Source organism: Nyctereutes procyonoides, unplaced genomic scaffold, assembly GCF_905146905.1.
Source record: "Nyctereutes procyonoides isolate TBG_1078 unplaced genomic scaffold, NYPRO_anot_genome, whole genome shotgun sequence".
Classification (NCBI taxonomy): Eukaryota; Metazoa; Chordata; class Mammalia; order Carnivora; family Canidae; genus Nyctereutes; species Nyctereutes procyonoides.
The window spans coordinates 23,848,148-23,860,541 of record NW_026575035.1 but is presented as its reverse complement, the minus strand read 5'-3'; the positions used below and the strand labels follow the sequence as shown (position 1 = coordinate 23,860,541).

General features: G+C 34.4%; 1 protein-coding gene across 2 annotated transcripts in view; it reads right to left on the bottom strand.

The window, feature by feature from the left end:
• ATP6V1H (ATPase H+ transporting V1 subunit H) overlaps positions 1–12,394 on the bottom strand; it is a 135,612-nt gene that overhangs the window by 58,607 nt on the left and 64,611 nt on the right. For both annotated transcript variants that reach the window (XM_055318350.1, XM_055318351.1), the window contains exons 10-11: positions 11,814–11,992; positions 9,021–9,146 (exon numbers count right to left, since the gene is read on the bottom strand). In XM_055318350.1, the coding sequence (XP_055174325.1) occupies positions 9,021–9,146; positions 11,814–11,992 (305 nt within the window). The remainder of the gene's footprint in view (positions 1–9,020; positions 9,147–11,813; positions 11,993–12,394) is intronic.

The window sequence follows — 12,394 nt, the reverse complement described above, 5'->3', positions numbered from 1 at the left end:
GGCTCACAAGGCCTCCATTGTTTACTTCCTGGGCCTTTACAGAAAAAGTTTGCCAATGCAGCTTTAATCCATATTCAGTGATCTGAGTCATTCTCCATATAGCTGAGACCCTTGATAATCAATATATGGTCTGCAAACCAGCAGTATCAGTATCACCTTAGAAATGCTGAATCACAGACCCAATCCTGGACCTACTAAGTTAGAATATGCATTTTAACAAGATCTCCATTAACATTTGAAAACTGGGGCAGCCCTGGTGGCCCAGCGGTTTAGCGCCACCTGCAGCCTAGAGCGTGATCTTGGAGACCCGGGATGGAGTCCCACGTCAGGCTTCCTGCATGGAGCCTGCTTCTCCCTCTACCTGTGTCTCTGCCCCTCTCTCTCTGTCTCTCTCTCTGAATAAATAAATTCAAAAAAAATTTCAAAAAAAACTTTTTTTTTGAAAACTGTAGTCTTAGACTCAAAAAAAATGTTCAAAGTAGAAAGGATTAATCAAATATAGAAAATACAGAAATGATTTTAACGGCTATCCCTAGGTCATTCAGCCCACTGAATATGCTCAGCGACAAAATATTTTTGTATTATTATCTGTAAACTGAACACACTTTCCATTTCTGTATTTGTCATCAATAAAAACAGTAGATTCATCAATCAAAAGCCAAATCTCTACCACCATATTAACCACAAGCTGAGATTCTGTCAGAGACTCCAATGGGATCAAGACAGCAACATATCACAGCTTTGGAGTCAGACCAAATGTGAATTCTGACTCTGACATTTGCTAGAAATGTAATCTTAGAAAGTGTCTGTTCAAAGCCAAAACACAATTTCTATTATTATTCTGATTGATCACTCCACAAATTTGCTCTTTCACATTGTCTTTCACAATGTTTTTCCTGTTTTAAAAACTTGTTTGCTCCCTTGGCCTTTGCTTTTCTTTTATCATTTGCATAGTTTCTTGTATTTCAGAATATTTCCTTATTCAAAACACATACTTATTTCAAAATTATAACATACAAGATTACAAAGTATTTTCTGCATACTATCAAACTAAAACTGATAGTGAAAAAATGAACTTACATTGCATACTTGCTAAGTTTGGAATTACCTGAAAAAAAATAGGTCGGGGCCTGAAATAAGTGCAGTTCTCTACAGATAAAAAGAAGGCTAGTATTCACTGTGTTTTTAATAACAGAATAAAGATTTCTTCTGTATCTATTTATCACCTAGTTTGAGGGACAGCATTACCATGCCCCTCCTTGCCAATCATCCCCATACAGATAACTTATAAGAATGGAAACAGGGGGGGCACCTGGGTGGCTCAGTGGTTGAGCGTCTGCTTTTGGCCCAGGGCATGATCCTGGGGTCCTGGGATCGAGTCCCACATCAGGCTCCCTGCATGGAGCCTGCTTCTCCCTCTGCCTGTGTCTCTGCCTCTCTGTCTGTGTCTCTCATGAATAAATAAATAAAATCTTTAAAAAAAAAAAAGAATGGAAACAGGGGGCACCTGGGGGGCTCAATCAATTAAGTGCCCAACTCTTGATTTCTGCTCCAGTCATAATCTCAGGGTCATGAGATTAAGCCAAGCACAGGGCTCCATGCTCAGTGGGGAGTCTGCTTGTCCCTCTTCCTCTGCTCTTCCCCCACCCTCACATATGCATGTTTTCTAAAATAAATAAAATAAACAAACAAACAAACCTTTAGGGAAAAAAAGGAATGGAAACTAAGGACAAACGACGACTTCAAATTTCTCTAAAACTAAAGTGCTACATGTCATTGTTTCTGATTATTCAGAAAAATCACTAAGGGTCATAAAAAAGTAAAGAGAATAATTTAAAGGAACCATAAAACCAAAACCTAATGACAGAAAGCAGAACATGAACTTCAAAAGGCTCCTTAAGTGTATCATAATAAAAATATATGTAATGCTTTAGTAATAATTTATAAAAATCTGCCCTCCATTATATTCAAGTTTTCCAAAAACTAGATTTAAAAGCCATTATTCAAGTTCATTTTGTTGCTGTTAAAAACCCAAAGTAATGGGGCACCTAGGTGGCTCAGTGGTTGAGCATCTGCCTTTGGCCCAGGTCATGAGATCAAGGCGTTCTGGGATCAAGTCCTGCAACAGGCTCCCTACAGGGAGTCTGCTTCTCTCTCTGCCTCTCTCTGTGTGTCTCTCATGAATAAATAAATAAAATCTTAAAAAAAAAAAACACTCAAAGTAGCACAATGTTGATAAGATAATTCACTTTTCCCTCATCTATTCTCCCTCAGTCCTGCCAACATCAACCACTCATTTTGGTTTGTTAAACTTTTAAATAAGCTTAATATATCATTTTTGGTAATACATGGAAAATAAGTATAAACAACAGAGATAGATCTCCCTAAAATCACTTATCAGACACAAGTATATACCTCTTTTCCTCCTTCTACCTTGTTAAAATAACAGTAAAAGAATTTTTTTTCTCATTTTCAAGTTTTTTCTTCAGTTCCAGTTACTTAACATATTGTGTAATATTCGTTTCAAGTGTAGAATTTAGTGATTCATCACTTACAAATAACACCCAGTGCTCATCACAAGTGCCCTCTTTTAATGCCCATCACCCATTTAACCCAACTCTCTACCCATCTCCCCTCTGGTAACCACTAGTTTGTTCTCTATAGTATAAAGAGTCTGTTTCTTGGTTTGCTTCTCTTCCTCCCTCTCCCCCATGTTTCATTTGTTTTGTTTCTTAAATTTCACATGTGTGAAATCCTATGATATTTATCTTTCTCTGACTTATTTCACCTAGCATAATACTCTCTAGCTCCATCCATGTCACTGCAAATAATAAGATGATATTCTTTTGATGGCTACACACACACACACACTCTTACATACATACACAAGGACCGCATCCTCTTTATCCATTCATCAGTCAATGGACATCTGGGGTCTTTCTATAATTTGCTATTGTTGTTAATGCTGCTACAAACACTGGGGTGAATATATACTTTCAAATCAGTATTTTTGTATCCTTTAGGCAAATACCTAGAAGTGCAATTCCTGGATCATAGGGTAGTTCTATTTCTAACTTTTTGAGGAATCTTCATACTGTTATCCAGAGTGGCTACACCAGTTTGCTTTCCCACCAACAGTGTAAGAGGGTTCCCCTTTCAACAGTCTTCGCCAACACCTGTTGTTTCCTGTATTGTTAATTTTAGCCATTCTAACTGGTGTGAGGTGGTATTTCATTGTAGTTTTCATGGTTTTTCTTTTTAAAGCTTAGACCCATGGGAAATTAAACAACAAAATATTAAAATAGACAGAAGAACAAATGCTAAGTAATTTGAGAAAACAAAATACCAAGCTGGCAGTGAAGGAAGTTACGTAGAAACCTAATGTGCAACATGGAACTCTTTAGCAGTATTTCTATAAACCAAATTCAAATTGTGCTGTCCAAAATGGTGGCCACTAGCCACATGAGTTATTTAAAGTTAACCTGACATTAATTAAATCAAAAATTGAGTTTTTCAGTCATACCAGCAACATTTCAAGCACTCTTTAGCCACTGAATACCATACTGGACAGCACAAACATAAACTATTTCTATCATCACAAAGAATCACTACTAAAGCTAAAATTTTTTAAATGAAAAATTTTAAATGGCACAATGTAAAGGAATGCGGAGAAAAATAATATACATAGGAATAAATCTAATGAAAGATGAGCAAGAACATTAGAACAAAATCCTACGATAAATGAAAGGCTATTCCACAAAGACCAGAGACCCCCAAATTAAAAAACTATCAATTCCACTGAGGGGGACACTTGACGGGATGAGCACTGGGTGTTATTCTGTATGTTGGTAAATTGAACACCAATAAAAATTAATTTATTAAAAAAAAAGAAAAACTATCAATTCTCCCAAGAATGAACTACAGATTCAATCTCAATCAAATCTTACTAGAATTGTTAAATTGACAAGTTTATTCTAAAACACATATAGAAATTTAGAAGGCCAAAAGATGCCAAGCTAACTTGGAAAAACAACAAATTTGTGGAGTGCTGATGTTATCAGATACCAAGACTTACTATAAAATACAGCAATAAACATAATATAATACTGGAACAAGAACAGACAAATCAATGATGCAACAGAATAAAGAATTCAGGGAGACATCTGCATACAAAGATACTAGGCAGGGAAATTAGGCAAGGAAAAAAAACAAAGAAAGAAAGAAAAGGCATCCAGATTAGAAAGTGAGAAGTAAAACTATATCTATTTACAGATGACATGATCTTATATATAGAAAAAGCAAAGGAATTCACTAAAAAAGTTATTAAAACTTATTTTAAAAGCTCAGAGAGATTGCAGAATATAAGAATACAGAAAAATCAATTGTATTTCTATAAACTTGTGATAAACTGAAAATGAAGAAAACAGTTCCACGTACAATAGCATCAAAAGAAAAAAATATTTAGAAACAAATTCAGCAAAAAAAAAAAAAAATGCAAAACTTATGCCCTGAAAACTGCAAAACACTACTGAAAAGAAATAAATATGAACTCAATAAGTGGGAAAGTATACCATTTTTATGGATCTCAACACCAAATACTGTTAAGATGGAAATACTCCCCAAGTTGATCTACAGCTTACATAATCCCTAAGAGAATCCCAAATGGCTTCATTGTAGAATTTAACTAAGTGATTCTAAAATTCATTTAAAATGGAAAGAGAGGGGTACACCCGGGTGGTTCAGCAGTTGAGCACCTGCTTTTGGTTCGGGTCATGATCCCGGGATCCTGGGATCAAGTCATGCATCAGGCTCCCCTCAGGGAGCCTGCTTCTCCCTCTGCCTACATCTCTGCCTTCCTCTGTGTGTCTCTCATGAATAAATAAAATATTAAAAAAAAAAAAGGCAAGGGACCCAGAAGAGTCAAACTCATCTGGAAAAAGAAAAAGAGATCTCAGTTTCCAATTCAATTATGTAAAGAGCTTGAAATCACCACTCTTGTCCTCACAAGAAGAAAAACTAAATAAGCTGAAAGTTAATACCTCTTTGTAGATCCAACAGAGAACTGAAGTCCCAGAACCAGCCACTGTGCCATAAGCTAGAGAGGCAGGTAAATACAGAGACAGACAGCTAACAGAGCAGAAGCCGCTGCTGCATCCATCAACTGGCAGGAATATTTAAAGGGTAACTGACTAATTGCTAGAGACTAGCAAAAAGTAGCTTGAGAGATAAAAACTCCCAGAGGCCTAGCTCTCTGAGGGTCCTCACAGTGCTCACCTGAGGAGAAAAAAATCTGAGTAGGTATGTACCTGTTAAAGAAATTGAATCAATATTTAATAACCTTCAAAAACAGAAAGCAACAGGTCCAGATGAACTCAACAGTAAATTCTACTAAACATTTAAGGAGGAAATCATAAATTCCCTATAACTTCTTCCAAAAACTAAAAGCAGAAGAAACACTAACTCATCCTATGAAGCCAGCATTACCATAATACCAAACCAAAGATATCACAAGAAAGGCAAATTACAGACCAATATATCTCATGAATATAGATGCAAAAATCTTTAACAAAATGTTAGCAAATCAAATACAACAATTATAAAAAGAAGTACCATGATTTATATATCATACACATATGTGTTATTACCCAGAATTATGTATCGGACCAAATCAGCTTTATTCCAGGTACACAAAGCCAGTTCAATATTCAAGAATATATTAATATAACCTATCATTCATCAGTAGACCAAAGGAAAAAAATTAACATGATTATCTCAATAAATGTAGAAAAACCATTTAACAAAATCCAACACCCATTAATGATAAAAACTCTCTTACAATCTTAGAACCTCTCCAACTTGATAAAGAACATCTATAAAAATCCTACATTTATTATCATACTTAATGGTGGAGAGCTAGAAGCTTTCCTGATAAGAAAAATATCAAGGCAAAGATGTCCCCTCACCACTCCTTTTCAACATCATACTGGATGTCCTCATGATGCAATAGCTAGAAAAGGAAATAAAAGTTATATAGATTGGGGCCGAAGAAATAAAAGTGTCTTTGTAGATGACATAATGATCTAAGTAGAAAATTCAAAAGATTCAATTTTTATAACTTCTAGAATAACCAATTATAACAAGGTTGCAGGACACAAGGGTAATATACAAAACAAATCACTTCCGTATATACCAGCAAAGAGCAAGTAAAATTCAAAATTTTAAAAATACCATTTACTTAACACCCTCCCCACCAAAATGAAATACTTAGATATAAACCTAACAAAATACGTTGGAAAAAACTTGAAAATATGTTGAAGAAAACTACAAAATTCTAATGAAAGAAATCAAAGAAAAGCTGAATAAATGGAGAGAGATTCCATGTCCATGAATATAGGAAGACTCATATTGTCAAGATGCCAGTTCTTCTCAACTTGATTCAATGCAATCCCAATCAAAATCCCAGGAAATTATTTTTTGAATGTCATCAAACTCTGAAGTTTATATAAAGAGGCATAAAGTCCAAAATAGCCAACACAAGATTGGAAAAGAAGAAAGTTAGAGGACTGATGCTACCCAACTTTGAGACTTTTTTTTATTTCAACATTTTTTTATTTTTTATTTTTTTTAGAAAATAGAAAGGAAAACTTTACAATATCCTACTATCTTAATACAATTGTCATGATTTTAACTTGTTTACATAATAATTGTAACAAGACATTTAGTGAGCAATTATTATATGGCTAGGCATTTGTGCTAAATGTTTTATATACATTATCTTATTGAGTCCATTCAACAACATTTTGTGGCATTATTCTTATCTTAGAGGAAAATGTACTTGGGATGGTAAAAATAGCAAAGTTAGTACTACTGAATTTTAGAGTTGCTTAAAACTTGCTTCCAGGTATCCCTTCTTTTTTTTTTATAAATTTATTTTTTATTGGTGTTCAATTTGCCAACATATAGAATAACACCCAGTGCTCATCCCATCAAGTGCCCCCCTCAGTGCCCGTCACCCCCCACCCCCCGCCTACCTCCCTTTCTACCACCCCTAGTTCGTTTCCCAGAGTTAGGAGTCTCTCATGTTCTGTCTCCCTTTCTGATATTTCCCACACATTATACGGTCTCATTCATTTGGGGTATATAAAAAATAGTGAAAGGGAATAAAGGGAAAAGGAGAAAAAATGAGTGAGACTTACTATAAAGCTAGAGTAATCAAGAAGACTTTGATATTGGTGAACAAGTAGACAAATAAATTCATAGAATAGAATAAAGAACCAAGAAATAAATCAACACAATCAAGCTATCTTTGACAACAGAGCAAAAGCAATATTGCAACAAATAGTGCTAAAACAACTGCACATCCACATGTAAACAAGTAACTCTAGACACAAATCTTACAACCTTCAGAAAAATTAGCACAATGAATCAGAGACCTAAATGAAAAACACAAAACTATAAAACTTCAAGAAAATGTAGGCAACCTTGGGCACGGAGATGACTTTTTAGATACAACAAAGTACAGTCTATGGTAAGTTGGATCTCATTACAACTGAAAGCCTTTATGCATAAAATTGTGCAGGCAATTCAGAGAACAGTCTGACAGTTCCTCAAATGGTTAATATGATTCAGCAATCCTATTCCAAAACCTACTCAAGCAAGATAAATAAAAACACATATCCACACAAAAACTTGTATGCAGATGTTTATTACCACCACCTTTTCAGAGCACAACAAATGTTCATTAACTGATGAGCAGATAAAATGTGGTAGATCAATATAATGAAGTATCATTCTACCATGAAAATAAAGTACTAATAAATGCTGCAACATAAATGAACCTTGAACACATTATGGGAACTAAAAGAAGCCAATCATGAAAGGATAAATATTATAGAATTCCACTGATGTGACATTTTCATAATAGGCACATCTATAGAGACAAAAAATAGATTTTTGGTTGCTTAGGGCTGAGTGGATGGGTGGGTAAGAGGTGACAGTTAAAGAATACGGGGTTTCTTTTCAAAGTGATGGAAATGTTCTAAAATTGATTGTGTTTATAGTTGCACATATTTGTGAATTTAGTACAATCCACTTATTTGTGTAATTTTTAAGTGGGTGAATTGTGTGGCACATGATTTATACCTCAATTTTAAAAAAAGAGACACTTGCACATATTTTGTCATCTTACTATGACAAAAGGAGCCCTGCAAGTGAAAAGAAAATTTTATTTTCAATAAATGGTGTTGGTTCAATGAGATACCCACAAAATGAAAAAAAACTTAACCACTGCTTTACACCTTACCCAAAAACCAATTCCAGATTGAACAGAGATCTAGCCGTGAAATGTTAAACAGTAAAGCTTCCAGCAGATAACCTAAAAATGTATCTTCATGATTCCAGACAGGCAAAAACTTCTTAACCAGGACGCCAAACAGTACTAGCCATAAAGGAAAAGATTAATCAATTGAGCTACATTACAACTAAAGAGCGAAATGATACATGACAGAATAGAAGAAAATAGTTAGGATGAGCAGGTAGAAGAACTCCTGTACAGAATACGTATAGAACTCCTACTAAAAGAAAATTTTGTAGGGGCAGCTGGGTGGCTCAGTTGGTTAAGTCTCTGACTTTTTCTGGTTTCGGCTCAGGTCATGATCTCAGGGTCCTGCAATAGAGCCCAGTGTCAGCTCAGCATGGTGTCTGCTTGAGATTCTTTCCCGCTCTCTCTCTCCCTCCCATTCTGCTCCTCCCCACCTGCTCCCACACACTGTCCCTCTCTCTCTTCTTTCTCTCAAATAAATCAATAAATAAAATCTTTTTTAAACAAATTTTTAAATGCTTGAACAGGCATAATTTTGGAAAAGCAGATATCCAAATGACCAAGGTATCCAACCAAATAAGACGGAAGAAAATACAAGTTAAAATCATGAAAAGGCTATAATTTTTTAAAGAGTGACAATAACATGTTGGCAAGGATGTGGAACAGGTATCAAGAATGTAAACCAGAATTTAAAACTTACTTTAAAAGCTCATAATTCTTCTCATTTAACCTTACAGCATTTTCTCTCCAAAATTTCTCAGATTTGTGCACAGGACTCCACTCCAATCTTCCAGATTTAAGTTCCGAACTGTATTCATCAAATGAGCTATAAAAATTTTTAAATAATCCATAGTTTAGAAGAATCTAAGAGCTACTCCAAAATTAAGCAAATATTATATGGAAATATTTTTACCATGTCAATAATACCTAAATAGAAAAAAAACAAAAATCTTCACTGATAATTTAACTGCAAAGACTGAGAAGCCTTTGTAGATTAACAAACTACCACTAACAAAGTTTAAACCACTTAAATAATCTTTAATAAATCATGTGAAATTTATTCAAGGTCCTAATGTCCAATACTCCGGTCAGTTTGAATGCTCATCATGACATATTAAAAGGAACACCTGCTTTCAAATCTTTATCTTGATAAATAAATGTATGCCAGAAAAATATCTATAATCTAGCAGTTTCCACATGCCACTTAAAATACTGTATTTGTAAATTAATATAAATGTATATAACTTCATGTAAATTTATATAAAAGTATGTTAAATATAAAACAGCATATTCTAATACTATAAATGTCATAAACCACTATACCCTGCATTAAACAAAAATATACACATGGATATAATATTGCATAATGTGATTACAAACACTGCAGAGATAATTCACTAAATTAACACATTACAGATTAATTAAAAACAAAAACTTCTGTGCATATAACAAACTGCAATGCAATTTAATTCAAAAATCAGCTATGTATAAACTAACTTAATTATTCAAAGTTTCAAAATATAAAAAATGTTTAATGTTGTTAGCCAGCGGAAAAACAACACAGTGACAGGACACGTGTGGCCATTTTCTCATGTGAAAAGTTAAAGAAGAATTAGCCATTTCAATACTGATTGGCAATTTAGAATAATAATCAGGATTTTACTGGTTAAGTTGAACAGTGTCCTATTGAATAAAATAGTAATTTACTTTAGTGTAAGGCCAGTCACTTTAAGAAGTAAGCTAATGTTTAACATTAATATCCTCAACCTATAACAGGGAAAAACAGAGACAAAGCTCTTTTCACCTGCTCCCATCACCCTATTAGCTTTAGTAGTATTTTTCAAATTACCAAATTCAATATGAAAAATCAGTAAGTAGTAATAATTGGCTAACATGGATTAAATAATTTAGAAAGCTAAGCATTACTAACCTTATTTATTTTTAAAAGAGATCTTAAATCATTATTACAGAAGAACTGCTAATGAATTTTTTAATGAAATTAATAAAACAGAATTTTAAAAAACTGCAAGTCTACTGCTGGCCAAAGTATTTTATTACAATCAGCTTATTCACATTTAAAATTATAGAAAGACAAAAATCATCTGCCTCCCTCCACAAAACTCCATTACAAACCACTGATATGAGTGATACATCGCTCTCCATAAAAGAATTTGGGCCTTGGGATCGTGAGCTGCACTCAATTATCTGGTAATACATTTCTGGAACACATACTACCCTGAAGGTATTTGCTGGACGCTTGAAAATTAGCAACAAATCCTACAAGGTTAGAATTTTTATTGCTATTTTACCAAAAGGAAAACTGAGACCTTAAAAAGGCAAAAAGTTTGTCAAGGCCAGAGGTGGAGAAAAGTAGTCAAACAATTAAAACTGGGCTCAGCCTAGCTCCAAATCTCAAATCACCTACACAGAAAGATCTACTTCTAGATAGTAATTCTCTCCTAAAAATGTATTAATAGTTCAAAAACAAAAAATATATAGGTTAATGGGAAAGATCACCAAAACATTATGAAACAAAAAAGAACAAGGTCCAGAATAATAAAGAACCCCATTTGTGTGTGTATTTACCTGTGTGTGCATAGGTGCTAGGGGAGCAGAGCTAAGTTTTTTTGGAAGCAAACTCAAGAAATGGGACTGGGCAATATTATATGGAAGAGGCATGAAGTTCCTTCTGAACTACATAGGATTCTTTTTTTTTTCTTACTTCATTGTTACATTATTTGCATAATTTTAATGTCATAAATAGAAATAAATATATAAATGTATACATAACTATATTAATATAATAAATATTAAATATAATAAAATATTACATAATATAATGAATATAATAATTTTTTAATATAATAAATGGGTGGCTTGGTTAGGAATCTGTTGATTTTGGCTCAGGTTATGGTCTCAGGGTCATGAGATCAAGCACCATGTTGGGCTTGCTGCACTGGGCATGGAGCCTACTTGAGGTTCTCTCTCTCCCTCTCCATTTGCCCCTCCGACCCATCCCCCATGTGCTCAAGCACTTGCGCATGCTCTCTCTTTCAAAAATAAAAAATAAATGAAACCAATAGGAACTTCACAAAAGCCAGGGGAAAAAAATACTCTTTCCAGTATGGCCAACCCTCCTCTACAAATTAACAACCAGCACTGCTTAAAAAAGATTCTAAACCAGGGGGAGATTCTTAAGGTGTTCCAGGGTGACACCAATATCCTGCAGGAGTACAGCCAGCCAGATTTCAGATAAGAGAATGATGGGAATCTCTCCAAAATAGAAGACATAAAACACAGCTATAACCAACTGTTGCCATGGTGATGAGCCAGTTTTTGTTGTTTTTTTTCCCTCATATCCCCCAATTCTTAAAATAATGTTCCAGTGAAACGTTTTGAGTTTGTCGTTAGTAACTAATCTAGACATTCTTAAAATACCAGGAAAGTCAAACAATGCTCAATATCCAGCCTGTGAGAATTTTTAAAAACATACCTAAGATCTTGAACACTCTCACCAAGTTTTTCCAACAGAAATTTTATATCTTCACTGATATCTTCATCGTCATACTTTTGCTGTTCCAAGTTCTCCAACTGTTTCAGAACCTTGCACTGAATCATAGCCAGAGCATATTCTTGGCGAGTTTCTCTTTCAGTCGATTTTTCTAAAAAGTTCTGAGTTAGACAAGAAAACTATGTGATTTCTTATTTGTGATATTCTCATACCTCTGCACTTGCACCCTCTCCTCCTCTATTCTCAGGTTAACAGTCCCCTTTACGCAATGACTATATCACAAATCCTTACTTCTTTCCTGAGTACCTGTCCCATAACAAACATACTTCTGATTCCTTGCTTACTTCCCGGCCTAAAACATTTTAATTACCCAGACAAGCCTCAAAACACTGAACATGTTTACAATTAAATCCATCAAATCATTTCTCACAGCCCTGTTCCTGAGCTCCTAGGAGTTCCCAGTGAATTCTCTCTTTGTTCATTAGCCACCTAGAGTACTTAGGATATTGAGAGAGAATTTTCTTCAAGTACCTCTACTAGTTTCTCAATCGGTCACCCTTTTA